This window comes from Phyllostomus hastatus, unplaced genomic scaffold (assembly GCF_019186645.2).
Source record: "Phyllostomus hastatus isolate PE091 unplaced genomic scaffold, TTU_PhHast_1.1 phas_scaffold_21, whole genome shotgun sequence".
Classification (NCBI taxonomy): domain Eukaryota; kingdom Metazoa; phylum Chordata; class Mammalia; order Chiroptera; family Phyllostomidae; genus Phyllostomus; species Phyllostomus hastatus.
The window spans coordinates 9695001-9717464 of record NW_025334017.1 but is presented as its reverse complement, the minus strand read 5'-3'; the positions used below and the strand labels follow the sequence as shown (position 1 = coordinate 9717464).

The 22464-nt window shown below is 38.2% G+C and overlaps 2 protein-coding genes across 2 annotated transcripts in view; both read left to right on the top strand.

Moving 5' to 3' along the window:
* Positions 1–22464, top strand: part of LOC123833187 (cytochrome P450 7B1) — a 161807-nt gene that overhangs the window by 21979 nt on the left and 117364 nt on the right. The window lies entirely within an intron of this gene.
* Positions 2186–16259, top strand: LOC123833042 (proliferating cell nuclear antigen-like). The gene is given in 3 exon segments (XM_045861045.1): positions 2186–2346; positions 15688–15885; positions 15887–16259. Coding segments are annotated over 3 exon segments (732 nt in total).

Sequence of the window (22464 nt, the reverse complement as noted above, 5' to 3'; positions counted from 1 at the left end):
CAGGACATCTGATTCACATTGTAAAATAATCACTCTGGCTGCAGGGGAAAGAGAGCAGGCCAGAAACCAGACACCTATAGGATGTTAAGAAGTGATGGTGGCTCAGGTTAGACATATGGTGGTGAGAAGTAGTCAGAAATCTGAATATACAAGGTCTGGCACAAATAATTTCCCCTTTTTATTACAAAATCTTTTACTATGAAATCATAAGCATGTAATTCTGTACCATTACAATATCACACTTAAGCACAACATATGACATTTTAGGTGAAATGTTCAAATTAGAACTATAAATTATTATTCCCATATTATTACCCTACCAACCATGCTCAAGCAGGTGTTATTTCTTCTAGACCCTGTGTTTTTAGGGTAGAGCTGACAGAATTTCCTGAAAGAGGGGACTGAAATAATACTCTGAGATATGTGGCCTGAGCAACTGGAGGATGGAGTTGCTAAGAGCTGATGTAGAGTACTGTGGATGGGTGTGTTTGGGAGGGAAGATCAATTTCTCAAGTTTAGATGTGTTAAAGTTCAGATTTCTGATTACATAGCTAGATGGACATGTCCTGTAGGTAGTCAGATATTTAAATATTAAGTTTAGGAGAGAGGCATGGATTGGAGATGCAAGTTTTTGGATCCTTAGCATATAGATAGAAAATTAAGGCAATGAAAGTGGATGAAATAAGGGGGAAGCAGTGTGGATACAAAAGAGCAGAGGACCATGAACTGCGCCTTGGGCAAAAGAAGACTGACAATGGTCCAGTCAGTGAGGTGGGGAAAAACCTTGAGGAGGGGTGTCCAAGTGAAGGAAGAACGACCCATGAACTGTGTCAGGTGCTGCTGGTCAGTCAAGTTAGATAAGTACCAGGAAGTCTCCTAGGTTTGGTAAGGTAGAGATCATTGTTGATCTCAACAAACGAAGTTTCTGTGGAGTAGCAGAGATAAAAAACTCTTTAGAGGAGGCTTAATGGAAAACAACAGGAGTGAGATTTGAGACAGTGACTACAGATAAATCTTCTAAAAAGTTTTGTTGGAGAGGGAATGAGAAATAGGGCAGTAGCTGGTGGGGGACATGTGACTAAGGACAGATTTTGTTTAGATATATAAGAGAAATGACAGCATGTTTGAATGTAAGTGACAAAGATTCCATAGGAAAAGAAAATGATATAGACAAGGGGGGGTGGAATTTCCAGAGAGAATTCCTTGCATTAATGAGAGAGACTATTAGTCAACGTCCTCCTGAGAAACAGAACCAGTAGGAGGGCTGTGTGTGTGTGTGTGTGTGTGTGTGTGTGTATGTGTGTGTGTGTTATAAAGAACTGGCTCATGTGATTATGGAGGCCAGCATGTCCAAAGTCCAAAATTTGCAGAGTGAACCATCAGGCTGACGATCAAGGAAAGAGCCAATGTTGAAATTCAGGTGCAAGGCCATGTGCTGCAGAATTCTCTCCTGCTCAGGGGAGGTCAGCCTTTGTGTTCTCTTCAGGCCTTTAACTAGTTAGATAAGGCTACCAGCATTATAGTGAGCATCCACCAATTTAAATGTTAATCTCACAAACCCTCACAGAAACATCCAGAATAACACTCAATCTGGCCCAGCCAAGCTGAAACATAAAATTAATCATCACATGTGGGATCTCATGTGTAAGAGGAGGGTTGGGTTGGTCAGGGCCATGGATTGTTCCTTCACAGAATGAGGTAGGAAGGCAGAGCATGGGTGTGTGATGCTGGTTGGTGGGTGGTTGTGATGCTGAGAGTCTGGGAAAGTTTTCTGCAAATTATTTCAATTTTGTCAAAGGAATTGAAGTAATTTAAAGAGAAAGTAGGAAGCAAGGTCATCTGATGAGAGTAAATACGGGGGACTAGGTATCTGGAGTTTGAGGAAAAAAGCAAAGGGAAGGAGTGAATTAGTTATCCAGAAACGTGGGACAGTGAATGAAGCAGGGAAATGTGACATGGTTACTGATGGAGTTCAGGATTGCTGGAGATTTGGGGTCATTCATTTAAAGTGATACCTGTTAGTAGGATTGTGTATTTTTCTCCAGCCATGTTCACTGCCTAGGCTACACATGGAGAAGGCAGAGCATCATATGAATGGAGTGATGGTTTTGCCCATGAGCTCCCTGTAGTATGAAAGGGACAGGCACTTGAAGGGGTAAGCCAGGCACAGTTATGATGATTAGCCATGGGATCCAAACAAGGAAATGGGCAAGAGAGGACATCAAGTGGGAAAGAAACTCAAAAAGTTGAATGTTCTAAGGGCATGAAGCCCCTGGTGCCTGTCACTCCCGGGGCCAGTTTCACTCCTGACTTTAGTTATCTGAACAAATTCCCCTTTGAGCCTAAGTAGGTTGGGTTTCTGTCACTTGAAGTTGAAAAAATCCTGCCAGTTTGGGGAGAAAATATAAAGGAAAAAAAAACAAAGGGAAAGGACCTGACAAAATTTCTGTTACTTTTCGAGCAAGTGATTCTTAACTCACACAATGATTCAGAATTTTCTGAAATTGAAGTGCATCAATGTTTTTTTTAAATGCTTCTCAGATTTCACCCCAAGATTCCGATTCAGTTGGTGAGAACTGAAGAACCTGTTTTCAAAACTCCCCAGTATAATCCAAATGTTCAGCCTTGGCTGAGAATGAGAGTTCTAAATCTTCTCAACTAAGGTCTTTAGTGACAGCCTCAAATTATTTGGATGCTGCAAATTAATCTTTGAATTAAATGATCAATTAATTTTTGGATTATCTCTGCATGCTCCTGGGAGATTTATGGGGGAGAGAAAGGTGTTCACATTTCCCCTGAATAGCTTTTACAGCTCTAGAGACTGCTGTGTGTGAAGTCTGCGGCCAGTGGTGGACTTTGGTGACTGGTGTGCTGGGGACTGTGCAAACAAAGGAATGGCTGTCACTTTCCAGGAACTCACTGGGGCTTTTTTATTTGTTATTATTTGTTTAATGTTTATTATAAGGAATATATTGGTTTTAGATCTATGGTTTGGTTGTTTTATTTTTTATGGTAGTTGAACACTTTATTGCAAATTAAGGTTCCTTAAGTAATTGGTGTGTAAAGTATGCCCCTTTCAATTGGCATTTATAGCAGGGCAGTAGAATATACTAGTAAGAGCCTCGGTCTGTGTGTCAATAGAGCGCTGCTCGAGTTGCATTCTCACCCTATCCCAGCTCTGAAATTTTGGGCCAGTTTCTCACCCTCTTTGTGCCCCAGGGTTCCCATCTGCAAAATGAGGAGGTTGTCTACTACCTTGCCCCTCTCACACTATAGGGAGATCATGGGCAAACCATAACTCCATTAGTATGACTCTCCACCTTCTCCACATGTAGCCTGTGCAGTGAACGGAACTCTAAGATCTGTTTCAGCCCAAGATCTCTATGACTCAAGCTATAGTTTTATTTTCCCCCCAAATTATTTTTTATATAGAGTTGTAGTTTTATTGTTTTATGACACACTAGATCTTGCCCGTGGTTTATTGGAATATTGCATGGTACCAGGTGGAAAACATGAATTGACTTGATGACAATACACTTTCCAATATGACATTTAGGGAAGCATTGTGGGGGAAGTGAAGACATCTATTCACAAAACAATGTCATTGAGAATACTAAATGGTAAAGATGAGGTAAAGAATAATGGTAAGAACACTGGTTTTTGCTGGACTTCAAAAAGGAGGGAGAGAGTGTGTTTCTTTGTTGTTCTGGGAGGACTTCATGCAAGAAGTGATAATTGACCCAGTGCTTAGAGGATGAACTTGGAGGATCTCAGTATTCAGAGGAGAAGAGGACTTTATCTGACGTGCCTGGCTGGAATGGTGCAATGACAGTGGAGGAAGAGAGGACTATATTTTTGAATGGAAGGAGAGGATCAATTTGTCTTTGTGGAGAAAAAGAAAAGACTGGAAATATAGAAATTGTAGACATTGAACTACATACCAGCAGCTGACAGTGTTGAAGAATATAATGATGGACACATTCAAGTATTAATATTTAAATCTGTTTATAAAAGGTTGCGCACTTAAAATGTAATGGGGATTGGAGACTCTGCGGGGGTAAAAAATCTTTAGAAAAATGGAATATACAGTGGGGTTTGTACTTGCCTTGGAGGACATGTAGAGGATAGTGTGAAGGTAGTTCCTGGGCTCTTAACATTTATATACTTTATAAGCTTTTAACCTAAACTGACATTCTAATTTAATCTAAATTGATATACTCCTTGGCATCATGCTTGGATGCCAAGGAATCTATCATACCTCTTCTTTTATAATTTTCCAATTCTTGTTGAAACTTACCATTACCTTAAGGCATAAAAATCTCTTTGGTGAGGAGAAAAAGTGAAGATTCAAAATGTTTGTGTGTTTGTCAAGACTTCTTAAATCAAGGCACTGTACCACCCCCTCCACGCATTTCATTAAGGGATTAGACACCAATGAGTTCTACACTTTTTAGGTTTAATAATAATGTATAAAAATATATTGCATTCAACTTTTTAATTTAATTGTGTGTTTCTAATGATTGCAATAAGTTAATTATAATTTAACTCAGAAGAACGTTTTTAAATAGAGTAAAATGGTCATGAACATTATAATAAAAATAAAATAAAGTAAAATAAAACAATATTTTAAAGTATAGTGCAATAGTTTTGCAGAGATGTATAATAGATAATCTACTTTTAAAAAAAACTGGTGTGTAGCTAATAATCTTGTGCCACTAATCTCATATTCTTTGCATTCTGTTTTGGAAAATCCACCAGGTATTAGAAACTCTTAAAAAAAGGTGATTCCTTTTATTAGGGGATTTGTTTTTATTTAATTTGGTTTTTCAAATGGTCAAGTCAGGCATTTTCTTATGCTTATGTCAAATGCACCTTTGAATCAAAGCATAGCCACCTCCCAACTATGTAATCTTAGATAAATTACTTAACTTTTCTAGGCCTTAGTTTTCTCCTAAGTAAATTGGGAATAATAAGACATGCCACATAGTTTTGACTTGAGGAGTAAATAAGAGAGTGATGTTAAGCACATAGTAGTGTCAGGTACACTGAAGACTCTCAGTCAATTGTCTCGTCATCTCTTCTCACTCCCTCATTATATATAAATAATTATATATAAAAAAGCTGATTGTAGATCAGTCACTAACTTAAATGTGACTTTAAAAAATAACTTCACTTGGAAAATTATCACAGAAAAAGATGAGTAAGTTAGTTTAAAAAAATGAAATACTAGAAGTGCATCAGAAAATTGCAAAATAATTTCTCCTTGAAATATGGATAATGCCTCTTAGTTCACTTCCTATATTTTAGACTTTTGTATATTGTTTATGCCTGTCTAAATACCTACCTACCTATTTATTAATGTAGGAAATATCTGAAAGAAATATTTATTATTCACTAATGATTGTAACAATGAATAATAAAATACAGATGGAAGATATTTTGGAAGAAAGAATACTACGGGTCTGGTTGATCCATACAACAATCACCTGAAAGCTGATTGGGAGGATTTGAATTTTTATGTGTATACTGACCATCAAAAATGTTTTTCTCTCAAAAAGGATATGAAGTACTAAAATATGTGCCTTTAATATTGTGTCGACATGTGCTATAGCAAACAGTCATTCATCATTTAACCAAGGTTTCAAATGCATGGTGAAAACTTAGTGAAGTAACCTATTTTCTTCCCTAACTGGATTATCTTCTCAAATGAATTACATCCAAGTATTGATAATTCATTGTCATAATTTCCTTGCATGTAACTTATCAGTGCTACAGAAATTCTAGAAATCTTTTGGGCCACTTTTTTGGTTAATATAAATAAATAAGACCATTAAACCTGTAACTGGAGAGAGTCAGAAAAGAAAATCAATATGATCACTCATGAACAGGTAAGTTTATTCACAAAACTAATTTTACTACATTCAGACTTGTGTAGCCTTATGGATAATTGTTTTAGATAAGATAAAATTACAACTTTAGCATTTTTACTAATGCACTAAAAATCCACTGTAGTAGGTTTCTGAGCTGTAATTAAGAGAACTACCATGTCGTGTGACTCTCCATAAGCTGAAAGTATATGTTCAGTGCTATCATTTATAACAGTTTTTGCAAACTAAAGAAATTTTCACATTTGAAAAGTTGGAAAGCAGTTCAGAATCTCAACTTTGGAACATGCCTGTCTTTCTCATTTCCTGCCTCCCTCTGAAGCCATCCATTTCTCTTCACTGTGGAATATGCGTGGGAGTGAATGGCTAGAAGACAGTACTGTACACAGTTCACACCAGGTCTTGTTAAGAAGATGGGAGGGACTACATCTTTAACCATATGGAGTGCTGAAATTTTTGGGAACAAACCAAAATGGTAATCCGAAGTCTTATTTAGGAAACAAAACTTGTGTGACTAGAAATAGACTAGCTCCTAAATATATTCTGGTTTATGTGCATTATGCTGTAAACCACATGCCACAAGGTAGGATTTTAGGTGGTCAGCAGAGGGCAGGTATATTTTCTACCTAAAGAATGTGTCTACAGTCTGGGAACTGATTAGATTCTTTTTTCAGTTTGATAATTTCAAGCCTTTTCTGCCCTTTTGACAAATCTATACATGTATACATGTTTTTTTAATATTGCCAATCCCTTTGAAGCCATGAGTGTTCATTTTTAGATAACTTTAATTATGAATTATGGCTTCAGAAATCTCTTCTCTACATTTCAATTTTTAAAAGCATCATATAAGATATTCTCTGAAATATTGGTCTTTTTGGACTTAAACAACTGGAGATAAAATTGTAAACTCTTGTTGGAAATATTCTATATTTTTTGCCAAAATAATCAGAGTTACCCATGATATGTAGCTATGATAAAGTGGGTTCAAATCTCTATACTTTCAACCATCAATAACATCCTCACTAATTAGCTGCTTCATCTTAATTCAAGTGACTTAATAACTCTGAGCTTCACTGTCCTTGTTCATAAACTAAAGATTTTTGTATTTCATGATCTTAAAGACTTATGCCATGTCTGAATTTCCATTTTCACAAAAGTTTAGCATACCGTACTCATAGTTTGATTGTTTTCCATATATTTTCTTATAAACCATTTACCTGTCAGCATTTTTGTTTGCTGGATTTTATAATTTGGCATATGGTTACTCTTTGCTACTCTCCCTTTGATTTTCCTGATACATTTCTTTTGCAGTTGATAAAGGGGAACCCACTGGAGTGTATTTTTGTAAAATAGTGTAAGAAGTATAGATATTTAGAGATGTAAGTGATCATAAACAGCATCAAACTCATCTGTTAAAAATAAGAGACATGATGGCCAGATTGTCCAGGGCCTTGATTTCAGTGTAGAAGGAGGATGTTGGAACTCAGACACTGGCAGACTGATGACCTGTTATCTTTCATCCTGTGTTCCATCCTTTGGCTGTGTCATAACCAGTAATGTTGCTACTGTGATACAATCACGGGTTTGTGACATTTAAGAATAAATCTTTGATTCTGGTGAGATACCACAGTTCCAGATTTTTGTAGCCAAAGCTCCAGTTTCTCCTTCTGTCTTGGGATTTGGAGCTGACCCGGCTGAGAAGGCTAGAAATACTTACTCTCCTCCTCCTTTATTGTCCCACAGTGCAGCACGACCCTCATGATGCTTGGTCAACTCCTGGGTCAGCATTTGCTTATCAGGGGACCTTGCCTTGGACTTGTCTTCCTGTGCATGGTGATCATGATTGTCTAATGGCCTAGATGGAGGCAGCAGAGTGTTGATACGAAGGGGTGTCAAGGATCTCTTAGCTTCACCATTTTAAAATGTAGGTTTTATTATTATTCAGATATGGTGAATAATACCACACCATAGGGGGCCACACAGGGTAGAACCAGGTTTGTCAGGAGGCTGAGAGAGCCGAGAAAGAACTAAGGGGAGGGACTTTATTGTGGTTTCTACAGGAAGGAAAGCCAAGGCAGAGTAAGGAGGCCGAGGATGTCTAGTTTGAACGATTTTAGCAGGCTCTGGGGCACAGGAGTTGTCCCTGGTTTTTGGTACCTGGCTCTGGGGACGTTAGGGCAGGGGGCTAGTCCCCCAGATTGTGAAAGCCCAAGATAAAGGAGATAGCTGGGATGTATTCTCTGAATCGGTTGGTTTGTGTATGAAAGTCATGCTAACCCTGGGAAGCTGGGGGCGGTGAACTGGGATGGGCGTCCCCTCCAGTGTCAGTAAGGCCTCAAGAGGTCAAAGTATCAAAAATAAAATAAAAACATATATCTAATACATTCGCTAGGCCGCAGCATTTTTTCTTTGAAATAATATAAATAGTTGTATTATTATTAATGTAACAGTAATAATTCTTATATAATTTCTGAAAATAGTACTGTGGTCTATTTATTATTTCGTTTGATTCTCGCTCTAATGAGGAGTGAGCTATGAATTTTACATGCTTTTTACAGGTGTACAATATGAAGATGGGAGTTCACTTGCTAGGTTTCCACACTGAGTAACTGGGTAACTGCCTGTTCACTGAGCTTCAAGATAAAAGGAGAACAGAATTACGTTTATTGAATATCTACCATGTGTCCAATGTCTTCTTAGGTGCTTTAGGGTAGTGTGTTATTAAATAAATTAAAAAATTCAGTACTATTAAAAATTCCTAATAACCATTTGAAAAGGGATTATAATGTCACTTTATAGATAAGAAAAACGAGATTCATAAAAGTCAGGAAAGTTGTTCAAGGCTATATACCTAATAAGTGGCAGAACTGAGATTTGAACCAGCTGGGTCTGTTGGACCCGAGGTAGTAAAATAATTTTATCTCAATCGTCAGCTTCAATGAACCGATGGAGGCTGGCTGAAACAGTGGAGAAGGCATCTATGTCTGGACTCAGTGGTAAGCGTCACATTTAGTTTGTGACCTTTGTCACAGGAGTGAGGGGAGAGAGGCAGCACCCAGCCATTTGTTTCTCCTCCTTGAAGTAAACTCTCTTTAATGTTTCTTTCAGCTCCACAAAGCTGTTGTTCTAGGTAGTCATGTTAACAGGTGGTGTCTTAGCCTGCACTCCCTGAGAGCAGAGCCTGAGAGAGAGGTTTGCATGCAGGTAGTTTGAGAATGTGTCCCCAGGGAGCAGGAGCCAAGGGTAGGGAAGGAAGGAAAACCAGTGTGTTAAGCTACCTCTTGTACCCAATCTGCTGTGACCTCCTGAGAACCTTTATGAAATGTATCTGAGAACATTTCCGGAGGGAGGATCACAGGGGCAAGTAGCATTTATGCATAGACTCCTAGGCCCCATGACACACCAGCCACTGCTGAGATGACAAAGACAGTGCTGGCTCTTACCAGATCCAGTATATCAGCAATCTACGCTGTGCATTTCCTGCTTTCCTCCCCGATGTTTTTTTGATAGTACAGCCCAAGAAGATACTGACCACTGTTGATTTTCGTAACTCCCAGAGGCCTTGGGAGACCCCATGACCCTTGTAAAATCTGTACTTGTCCTATGAAAGTGCTGATAACGTGTAGTCTTAAGAATTTCCTGAACTTTTTCTCTGTCTTTTATTTTTCTGACTGTTGGGATTATAAATATCCATCTGTTTTGTACAAGAGCAAGTATGTTGGGCACTAATAGTCCTATTTATTTGAATAGCTATTATGTGCTAGACTCCATAAACCCAGGATCTCCCTCAGTCTTAACCACACCATTGTGAAGGAGGTATTGCTCCCCTGCCTTGCACAGGGAAAAGCACTCTAGGAGCCAAACAATTGCCTAAGGCCACGTCTACCAAGCAATTGAACTGAAATTCAGACATGCCTCCAGCTAATTTCTAAGCCCATAATCATTTCGTTCTGTGGTTATCTGATGAGAGAAAGCAGGAAGGACTTGGCTATTATTTGACCAGTACTTGAGATCTTGCCCTGGGGTTCAATAAAATGAACTTACTTCTGGGTATCAGGCCCGTCAGCATCCTCCACATGAGTCAACTGGAGGCTGGCTCGTTCGTTGTCCACGAAAAATGCTGGAAATCCCCACTGGGTCTCTGACTCAAAGATGTGTCTCTGAGTCTGTGAATCTTTAAACAGTAAAGCACAAACTGAAGTTGTCGAAAGTCCCTAGAAGCTGTACCTTTTTTTCCCCAGAAGAGCTGGAAGGCCACATTTTCTCAGAAACAAAATTAAACAGCAAATCAAGTTGCAAAGAAGATTAGCATCAACCTCTCTGAAACCAGTTTTGCCATGTATGAAATAAGGCTGTGGATTTCATGATCTCAAAGGTCCCTTCCAAGCTAATTTTATGAGGCCAGGGCTACGCTGAAGCAGATTTTAAGAAGCCAGAGGTCAGAGGCATGGTTTCAACCTTTCTGTTTCTCCAGTACTTAGCACATAGTAAATCCTGATCCTGTGTTTGTCAGATGACAGAGGAATGCAAAGCTTACAGGTCCCCTCCTGCACACCTTTCTGCCACTCCATAATAGTTCTTCATCCTATTCTAGCACCTGTAAGTTCTACTTCCAAAGCAATCCCTGAGCTTAAAAAATGGTGGGGCATTTAGTTGTGCCCTTGTGTCAAGGATCTCAAGTCAGTATATTCTCTTCCACAGGTGCATTTTCAAATTGAGATGTGTACCTAATTATGAAATTGAAGGAGTTTTGTCTGTCAAGCTAGTTTCAGTTTTGAAGGACAGATGTCTTCCAAGGCTGTAAAATCACCCCACTGGACATAAAACCCAAATTACCTGTTTGATATACAGAGAAGGGTAGAGTGCTTTCCTTAAGGACAAGAGGGGGGGAAATGAGGAAAATGAGTGAATAGTGGGACATGAAGTGACCACAGGCACTGCCAGGAAGCCAGCAGCCTTTCTCTTGTGGCTGCAAGCCCACCAGGTACAAAGTGCAAAGGGTGAGAGGATGATGTGAGTGTTTAGAGCAGGAGTCCACGAACTACAGCCTGTAGGCTGAGCCCAACCCTGCACCTCTTTTTCATGTGGTGTGCAAGCTGGGAATGGTTTTTACAGGCGAATATTTGGTACTGATTTGATGATTGAGAACACTAACTTCAAAATTTAATTAAGTGAAATGTTAACCCCTTCACCAAAAAAAAAAAAAAAGAAGAAGAAAAGAAAAGAAAGAATTCCATTCCTTTCTTAGAAGGCTTATATTATTTTAAAAAATGTACTTCAGCCCTGACCAGTGGGACTTGGTTGGGTGTCATCCTGCAAACCAAGAGGTTACGGGTTCGATTCCTGGTCAGGGCACATGCCTGAGTTGCAGATTCATTCTCTGGTCGAGACACGTGTGAGAAGTAACCAGCCGATGTTTCCCTCTCATATTGATCTTTCTCCTTCCTCTTCCCTCTCTCTAAATTTAAATAAATGAAATCTTGTAAAAAAGATTGTACTCCATCACTATTATTGTATTTTAAATTTCAATGAGAAATATGTGGAGATTTTTTAATGTGAATACCTATGTGATATAATTCAGTTTTCCTCTTGGCCCACAAAGCTTAAAATACTTATTCACCAGCTCTTTACGCAAACATATTTGCCAGTCCCTTGTTAAGAAGAAAAGCAACCAGACAATAGGAAGATAAACAGGGCTATGGGAGAGGCTAAAAGAGAAACTGAGGAAAAGTGAAGTGATGTTACAAATGAAATGAAAAAAGTAAAATGTTCTTTCTCTCATCTTGAGATGCACATACATAAAATCTTTAAGGACTAGCCAGTCTCTGCCTTCTTCAGCAAAAAAAAAAATTCTCTTCCGTGTTGAAACACACATGGCACATGCACACACGGGCGCACACACTCGCAGTGGCCGGCTACGAGGACAACGTGACCCTGAGCCCAAATCACAGCTCTGCCTCTCACTCATTGTGAGGTCTGGTGTGTTATTTCCCCTCTGATCTCACCATCATTTCCTGAGGTTGCTGGTGGAACTTGGAATCATTAAAGCCGGTGGGTTTTCCCACTTATCAGCACACCGTAAAATCCCAACCCCGTGTTTGCCAGATGACAGTGGAATGCAAAACTTTGTCTCTGGCTTCCACATGCTGCTCTCACAACTCTTCAGCGATTCCACTTTTGTCCTGAAGTTCTCTCTATAAATATAGGCCTTGCCCAAGGTTCTGTCCTCAGCTCTCTACCCTCCTTTTTTGTTGTTTTTTTTTTTTTACATTTTCCTTTAAAGTGCACATTCCTTCTCCAATCTGATCACGTCATCCCTTTTCATTACCCTGACAAAGGTCTGTCTGTTGCATACAAGGCGTTTATGTCCACACCTCTTCCCCACCCTCACTAGCAGATACACGCTTCTTTCTGTGTCTTCTTCTAAATGCTTGCTCCCGATTCCAGGGCTCACTTCAGCTTGCCTGCTTTGTCTACTAAGTCCTGTGAGCCCCCTCTCACTCTTGCTCGACTAACTTCTAGTCCTTCATGACCCTGTCTGTCTTGACTCCTCCCAGTTAAATTATGGTAAGCATTTAAACATTGTTTTAAGCTTAATATGTGGAGAAAATCTGATTATATTTTGGAGCACTTCACATTACTATCAGGGCTATCAGTCACAACTCCAGTGTGAAAACATTCCCAAACACTGAGACCTTAAAAATAAAATTGATCAGTGTAGTGTAATGCATCAAGTATGCACACATATCTCAATACTAAAAATACTCCAGTACCCAACAAGAGATCCTGCACTTTTTGGACAGGCTTTCTATAACTTAAGCAGATCATGCATGTCACTCCCCTGCTTCAGACTCTGCCTGGCTTCCTGTTTTTCTCACAAGACAGAGCACATCTAGCTGGGGGGGCTGGGCCCTCCAAGAAGCCTCCACCCACCACCCTCTGCTGCCCTGTGCAAGGGGCATTGGCCACACTGGAACTCTTTGTTCCTTGGACATGCCAATCCGATTTGGCTTTGCACCTTTGCACCATTGCCTGGAGTAGCTTCCACATTTCCATAATGTGCTCAAGCTTGTCATTTAAAGTGCAGCTCAAATGTCATGTCTACAGAAAGGACTTTCCTTATGACCTTATCTAATGCTATCCTTTCCCTCTGTCAAACGAACGCATTTTGCTTCCTTTATAGACTTTTTGGAGTCTGAAACTCTCTGGCTCCTGTATTGGTGTCCTTATTCTTTTCTGTTTGTAATTCCTATAATGTAAGCTTAATGAAAGAAAAAATCCCGACTGTTTGGCCATTGCTAGTAGGCCTTGTCCGTTGTCCTGCCCCATATGCTTTCCTTCAGGATGTCAGTCTGAAGGGTCTGATTTATTCTTTGCCAGGAATGGGCTGCTTTGGTGTAACAGGGTTACATGTTTGGGGTTCAGAGAAATTCTAAGCATGCATGCTTAATATAGAGAGGAAGGTATGTTTGCAAAGCAAGCTTTGTTTGCAGAACAGTGGGTGCTGGCACAATGCTAAATATTAGCACAGTGATTCTGAGTTCAACAAAACAATTATTTTGTAGGCTCAGCAAATTACAGTCAAGAATAGCCCTAAAAAGTGGATATTTAGCATTGTTTTTGTTTGAAAAATTAGCATAATATTCTTATGAGAAATTCCCATCAGTGTATTCAAATCTGAGTTCATGATCTTTATTTTCAAAAGTGTTAACTATTTAAAGAGAACCATTGAATTTCCCATATGTATTGAATTCTGGTACATTTTAAACAAAAGTGTTCTCTTTAAATCTTCAGTGGAAAATAACATTTAGAACACTGGAAGACCTTAGTAATTTATATTTGACCTTTACTTTTTGTACACTCTGTTAACTTTTCCAGATTGTTAATCAGGTTGTTAATTGTGTGTGCTATCTGTAGGTTATCTCGAATCTCATCTCATCTCTTTAACATGTAACAGAAATAGTGTATGCATAGTTTAGGGTACCATTCAAATGTACCAATTTATCAGGTTTTACTTTGTACCTATATTATAAGAAAATAATAACAAAAATTATACATATATATCTATATATACAGTGTGGGGCACAAAATAGGTTACAGTTGTAAGTACATGAGTTTATTCTTGTGTTATTATTTATTAATTATTGTATTATTTTCCTGAGAATAACTGTATACCTACTTTTTTCCACCCTGTATATGTGGTCAAAGCTTCAGATATGTATATATATCTATGTATATAGAAAGAGACATAAGCATTTGCAGTTTTTCTTCAAATATTGTGTTGTATAATTTCACATAGAGAAAATTAGAAAAAATTCTCTCAGTTCAGTGAGTCCCATTCTGCATCTCATACCTCCTACCTCTGCTCTACATGATATCCCATGTCTTTCCTCCTTACTAGCATATTGTAAAGTCATTAGAATTCTGTGGGTGGCAGAGATGCATTGGAGAACAGCTCATAATGAATATAAACCCCTTGAGGGAACTTTAGAGTTTATCTTGATATATATACACATACATGCACACATAATTTAGTATAACAGAAGGTTGGATATAGCATTTACTTATGAAAATGTATATCAACATATATAGCCCTACTTGTAACTAAACTTTGTTACATAGTTTCGCTGGAATCTCAGCAGGGTACCATTTATGATCTGGCTAGAGCACTGATTTGCTTACAGGACCTGGAACCTCATACTTAAATACTTTTTTTTCTTGTTCTACATCGTGGATCAGGTAGTGGCATCTGCTGGCTATGAGTGATATTGCTTTCTAATTCTATAGGCAGCCTGGCTTTTCATAACAATACATCCCTGGAAAGCAGGTTATGATTTTTTAGAACAAACATATGCCTGAAAAGATAAATAACAAAACAGAGTGGCAATGACAGTTTACACATTGGCTGGCATGTAGCATGTGGACAGAAGAAGAAGAACTTTTATTGTGAATTTACTGTGCCTATGTGGTGTGTGTTCTTTCAGATGCTATCAGAGAGGTTAAGAGATCAGAGAGATTAAGAAATGTATCCAAGTTCACAGGCTGGGAAAGGCAGGAATCAGTGAAATCTGATTCTGCAGTACATAGTTAGGATGACCTAGTTTTTGAGGCAAACTCAAAAAGAGTATTCAGAAAAAGATCTGGGTGGAAGCAAATACTCTCATATACTGTTTCAGTTTTCTGAAGGACAGTCTTCCCAAATGCATCAAAAGCCCTAAAAATGTGCATGCCATTTGACTAAGCAATTCCCATTCTGGCAATTTATCCTCAGGAGATAATGATAGAGATGCTTGAAGATTTAGTAATGTATACAGTTATTGCATCTCTATATGTGCATACCATATATCACAGCATCTACTATGATCCATGAAAACTAAATGCTTTAAATACCAACCAGTAACAAAGGGTTGTTAACATAGGTTGTAGTATATTTCTATAAAGAAATCATATTCATCTATTAAAATATGTTGTATAGGAATATTTATTGACATGAAAAATGTTTATACCATATTATTAGGTAAAAGATCTGGTTTTTGATGCTGTATGATGTTACTTCCAAGTAAACCTCTTTATATTAATACATCTGTGTGAATTTTGTGGGCTTGTAAAGAAGATACACCAGAGACTAGGAAACTGGAATTGGAAGGGACTCATGTCCTTTTTCTAAGTAGATCCTGGGAAGCAGTAAGATCCTATCATTTCTTTGAGGAATGAAAAGACTGTGACAGGCAGAGCTGGATGGCTAGATTGGAGACAGCCCACACAGTTCCCATGCACTCCATCATTGGGCTGGGAGCTGCAGAATAATTTGTGTGTCCAAAATACTAAAATATGCTGGCAATGAAGACACCATTACCGTAAGGGCTGACGATAGTATGGACACATTGGCATTAGTATTTGAAGCCAGGAATCAAGAAAAGATTTCAGACTATGAAATAAAATTAATGGAGTTAGATGTTGAACAACTTGGAATTCCAGAACAAGAGTATATCTGTGTATTAGATGCCTTCTGGTGAATTTGCATGTACATGCCGAGATCTTAGTCATATTAGAGATGCTGTTATAATTTCCTGTGTAAGAGACAGAGTGAAATTTTCTGCAAGTGGGGAACTTGAAAATGGAAATAATAAGTTGTCACAAACAAGTAATGTCGATAAAGAAGAGGAAACTGTTACCATAGAGATGAATGATCCAGTTCAGCTAACTTTTGCACTGAGATATCTGAACTTCTTTACAAAAGCTACTCCACCCTCTCCTACAGTAACACTCAGTATGTTTGCAGGTGTACCCCTTGTCGTGGAGTATAAAATTGCTGATATGGGACATTTAAAGTACTATGTGGCTCCCAAGATCCAGGGTGAAGAAGGATCTTAGGCATTTCTAAAGTCTGAGGAAGTAAAACTAAGCTCTTTGAGAACTGCTTCTGAGATTCCAGCATGCCCTTAAAAGTTTCTTCTGTCACCAAATTTGTGCCTCAGTACATATGTAGATAATGTTTTCTGTAAATAACCTTTTTCCCCCCATGCTCTACAATTTAAAGGATAGTCTTAAGTCAAATCTGGTCTTATGAGCCTAGAATTACTTCTGCCTTATTTAGAAATACTCTTTAGGATTTTTATAACAAAGGGTTTTAACTATTAGTGCAGTTTTGAGAATTATGTTTTCAATTTAAATAAAAGTTATATGAATTTCAAAAAAAAGAACACCAACACTTGTTATCTTTGAGAGATAAGATAATAGGTTACATTTATTTTCTTCTTTTCCTTGTCTCTATTTTATAAATTTTCTTTAGGTAAAACACATTATTTAAAAAATTTAAAACCGTTTGTATCTTAAGAAAGGGATTGAGAATAGCAACTATGAGGCCCAAAATACAGAGACCCAACAGGGATGGAACTGGAGAGGGACAAGTCTCTCCAGTGGGAAGTTAATGAGATGTGACATTAAACAAGATTCAGCGCCGGACGAAGGATGGTATCCTGGTATACTGTAAAGAGAGATGCAAGAGGTACGAGGTACCAACAGGTGCACAGGTTGCATCAGAGATGTTAAATGGCTGTAATGGTTCCTGGAGAGGAGCCAGACACCACAATGTCTTCATAGTTTTTGTTGTCGAGAAATTGGTGGACCAGGAAGAGAACTAACAACAGGAATTAGGGTTGGCTGTGAAAAGTGGATGCAAACTCAGGGCAGTATTAAGTTATTGAACAATACTGTCCCTCCTGGGGGCAGTCCTTCACATTTCCTTTTGATCATGCTCCAGATAAGTTTTGTTCCCCCTCCTGGCACCACACTAAAGATTTAGAGAACCATTTGTCTGCATAGATGAATCACAATATCTAGTATACTAAAGGTTGCTTAAGGCTACTAATGTACTTGGGACAAGTTGGGAAACAAAAATAAAACCAAGCCAACAGATGGAACCAATATCATTTTTTTTACTTATTTTTTCCCTAGAAGCAAAGGTGATTAAATTTATTCCGTTGACTTCAAACATTTCTCTAAATTGGGATCATTTGCAACATCTAGATGTATTAAAACTTGCAAAAGTTTTTGAATGTAAAGTTTTGGAGAGTAAAAGAACATTAAACCTAGATCTCATTGCACTGCCATGCCTGATGGAGAAATTCACTTCAAGTTCTTAGATCTCAGCTCCCTCTTCTATAAAGGGAGATCAAATGGGATAAAGGTGGAGGGTCCTTTCAGCCTGGAAACTTCAGGACTCTCTGGACCTGAAGCTTTGCTCTTATTTTCATACCCGTATTGTTTTTCATGTCTACCCAACCCTGGCCCCCAAATACAAGAGCCACAAAAGGCAAATTCAATCACAGAAGGTCAGACTGAGGGGGGAGCTGGCTCTTTACTCTTTTCCTGGAGTATTTTCATATTTGTTTATTCAAATATGAAACTGCTTATATGAAGCTTATATGAAACTGCTTATGAAACTGCTCTGGAAAATGCTTCAAAAGGAGCATTTTCATATTTGTTTATTCATCTACTCATTCATTCAAGAAACTTGGACTACCCAGTTTTGTCCCAGATATTGTGCTAAACAAAAGCACAATATCATAGGTAAACAAAATTGAAATGGTATCTCTTCTGAGAGACATTGAAATGATGTCAGGAAACTTCTTATGTAGGGAAGGAATTTCAATTATCCTACTGTATGTTCCCCTAGAGATTCTGAACTCCCTCCCTCTTCTCCTCCCCCTTCTGCCTACACTTCTGACAAGAAATATTATAACAAGAGTTGATTGAATATGTGGATAGTATGGATGTAGAAAAACACTGAAAACCACTGCCCTGGCACAGGAGACAGACTCATATTCAGAAAATTACAAATTGCCATTGTACAATCTATAACATGGTGATTTTTTTAAAATTTTTAAAATTTTTTCTTAAATTTACTGTGGTGACATTTGTTAATAAGAAGATCATATAGGTTTCAAGTGCACATTTCTATAATACTAGATCTGTATACTGCACTGTGTGCTCACTGCCCAAAGTGAAACCATCTTCTGTCACCATATATTTGGCCCTCCCCACCCCCCTCTCCCTAATCTTTCCCTTTGGCAACCACCACATTGCTGTGTGTCCATGGCTTTCAATTATATATCCCACACATGAGTGAAATTATATGGTTCTTGGATTTTTTTGACTAACTTATTTCACATAGCATATATTCCCAATGTCCATCCATGTCATTGCAAATGGTGGTATTTCATCCTTTCTTATAGCTGAGTAGTGTTCCATTGCATATGTGTATCACATCTTCTTTATTCAGTCCTCCAGTGAAGGAAACTTTGGTCACCTCCATGTCTTGGCCACCATGAACAATGCTGCACTGAACATAGGGGTGCATTTATCTTTGTGAATACATGTTTTCAAGTTTTGAGGGTAGCTACTTAGGAGAAGAATTGCTGGGTCATGTGGTAACTCTTCTTAATTTTTTGAGGAATCTGCTAGACTTTTTTTTTTAATTGGATAATAGAAACAAGCCACATGAACATACCTGACCACATGTTTCCTGTCCTGTTTCCAGGAGTGTTTTACATATCCAACTTCAATCAATAAGTATTACAAATCTATTCAATAAATTTCTCTTTTTTTCCCACCACCTCTTCTTTAATCTAGTTTTCCATCATCGTTTACTTGGATTACTTTAGCACCTCCTAACTCATCTCCCTGTCCTCTAATCCATTAGATCCAGAATACTCTTTCTTTTTTTTTTTCAAATTTTTTTTTAAGATTTTACTTATTTATTTTTAGAGAGTGAAGGGAGGCAGATAGAGAGAGAGAAACATCAATGTGCGGTTGCTGGGGGGTCATGGCCTGCAACCCAGGCATGTAACCTGACTGGGAATCGAACCTGCGACACTTTGGTTCGCAGCCCGCGCTCAATCCACTGAGCTACGCCCGCCAGGGCTCAGAATACTCTTTCTAAAACACAAATTCGGTGATGTCTTTCTCCTGCTTTTATACATTCAAAGTCTAAACCCTCAGTGCAAATTAGGATAACCATCCCTGTGCACCCACCTCTGTGCATCATTCAATATTATAACTGCTTGTGTAGTTATCTTTCTCTAACACTACATGGAAAACTCTCTGAAGACTAGTTTATTCAGCAATGAATGAACCTAGCACGATGCCTGGCTCAGTGTAAGTGCTTAAGGGTATTTTTTAGATGAGTGTAGGATGTCAGTGTAGAGGTCATTTTAAGTGAATTTGAATACATAGATAAAATCCAGATGTAAGAGATGCTCAGTAAGGGTTTGATTGAATGAACTGATAGCTAATGAAGGTTAGTAGACTAAGAACAGACATAGACAGTAGAACCCTGAGGAACACTGACATTTTACTGAGTGGTAGAGAAAGGTAAAATGTGAGTGATTGAAAAGATGGAAGGAAAGCTAGGAGAGAATGTGGGAGGGCTGCCAAGAGGCAGATAATGTCAATAAATGCAGCACAGAGACAGGTGAATGAATGAGTTAAATGAATGGTGGTCAGCAAATTTGGTTAAATACATTCCACAAAAGGCAGTTGATAACAACAATATGTCAAAATGTCCTCTTAGTCTCTGTTGTGTCCTGTTGTGCAGCAAAGTTGAATATCATCAGGACTGAGAAGTGTTTATTGAATTGGGCAATTAGGGGATCCTTGATAATCAACTGGATAATTATTATAGTTTTAATGGAGCATTTGGTGCAGAAGCATGGGGTGGGAATGGAAGTAAGGAAGGAGGGCAGAAAGTATAGACCACTCTTGGAAGGAAAGGGAAGGAGACATACAGTATTTGACAATAACTGAAATGAGACTCTAGAGAAAAGGGGGATTTCTGTTTGTTTGTACTTGTAGATGGGAGACATGTGAGGACATAAGCACATTTGAAGGAGGAAAACTGTACCTCCCCCCTCAGTGCTCACCGGAGTCATGACCCCTCAGCAGATGCTTTGGTCCTGGACAAAGTCTGCTGAATGTGTGGATGGATAGTAAGTCAGGGAGTGCAGGTGTTGAGTAGGCAACATCAGGAGTCAAGGAGGTGGAGGTGAGAAACACTTCAACACTGTCTGTGCTTGTGAGGCCTGGGAAACATAGTCCCCAGCAGAAGATTTTGGGTAAGAAGGGGCAAGCATAGACCCTGAAGTTGTGCAGGTACCACTGCTTCTATAGAGCAAAACACAGGGGTCACAACCGCTGCTTCTAGAGCAAAGTGCAGAGGGCCATGGGCCAGGACATGACCTTAATTTTTCCCCTTTCAAATTTCCAGCTTTGCCCATTGGGTGACTTAATACTTTTTTCTGCTTTGTATTTTCTTTATATTTCTCTAATAATGATAATGATAATTATACTGATGATGATGGTGATAATGATAATAATCATAGGCCAGGTACTGTGGTAGGTGCTTTTATGAGCACTAATTTCATTCAGCTATAGATAATATTCTTATCCCCCTTTCACAGATCAGTAAAATAAGTTGAATAAATGAATACTTTCTATTAATTTATAGTGAAGTCAGTGACAACATAGAATTATTTTAATACATTTTTTGTACTCAAATCTTAAGAAAAATGTCTTTCCTAAAATGATGGTATATAGAAGTTATAGATTTGTAAATGTAGTTTGGGGTTAAATACATTCCATAAAAGGCAGTTGATAACAAGAGTATGTCAAAATGTTCTTTTGATATCTTCTGTGTACTTGGTGGGTTGTGATATAAACAAATGGAATTTAGAAAATATGTAGCATTGGGTTGGTTACCTTTTCCAAAGTTTTATATCTTAAGTAATGAAAAAAATAATTTTAAATTGTTTAATATTCTGTTTCTAGTAATTTGTTTTTGAAATTAAAATATTTCTCTTGCCTCATGGGTAAAATTTTTCTTTGTCTTAATGCTTACAATATAATAATGCAGAAGTAAAATAGTATAGCAATGATAGCTCACACATAAAATTTAGTTATTGTTTCTTTTAAAGTACCAAAATATAAAGGTCTGTAGGATCAATAATTGAGTCTTCAGAGCCATTGCAACCAACTGAATACAAAATATATTTTCATATTTTGCATGAAGAAGTAATCGTAACACACAAGAATGACAGTGTGTCTTGTGTGATTTCCTATGCAATTTTCAGAAGTGATTTTTCTCATGGTAAAACAAAACCAGGGAAGAAAATACACACTCTTAAAGTAACCTTAAAGGCCTGCCTTTAAATAGACAACAGAAGCTAGGGAAATCAATTCGGGGGGATCTTAGCTGCATTATTAATCTACCCTTTTGTGTTGCAGAATTACGACACATAACATACAGGAGGGTCTACACTGCAGTTTTAACAAAAGACCTGAGCTAGACTGACTTCAGAAAGGGTTTTATGCTCACTTCCTAAATAACTCCTTCTTTCTTTTTAATTCAACTTAGATTTAGCAAGAGATTTTAACTATATTTGAAAATTTTAGTGGAGAGAAGTACTCCTTAATATCAAATAGATTAAAAAATATGCATTGAATAGCTGACTCAGGGGCTTTCACTAAACTGGCCATGAATGCTGAAACCATCTGTTTTTCTGGACGTTGTCAGGGTGAGTGTGGCAGAGGCAGCTGTTTGAAAGGGGACGCTTTGGATGATGAACCAGCCATTGTTTCTAAGCAATTCACTTGCATTCAGAGGCTCTACCCAAGCGTACTATAGAGTAATCAAAATCAAACTATTGTTTGTACCAATCATATTGATCTGAAAAGAACGTGGTGGGATGACCCCATTGTAGATGCAAATAGTTGTTCTGAGCAGCTGTATGCTGGCCAATATGTACCCCAGTAGGAAACAGAGAAGCTAGAGGGCTCTCTGCACCCTACTGGGGGAGGAAAAAAGATTATACCAGATTGAGCTGCAGTTTAAGGGGACTGGGGGGAATGAAAACAAGTCTATTGGTATTAGTGGTAATTTTCACTTGCAAAGAAATTGTCAACATTAACTCTATGGTGGTGAAGCTCTTTTTATATTAAAGCCTCTGCAAGGTAGAAATTTAGAATGTCCATAAAATTAGATAATGACTTAAAACTATAGCACAAAAAGTGATTTGTTTTA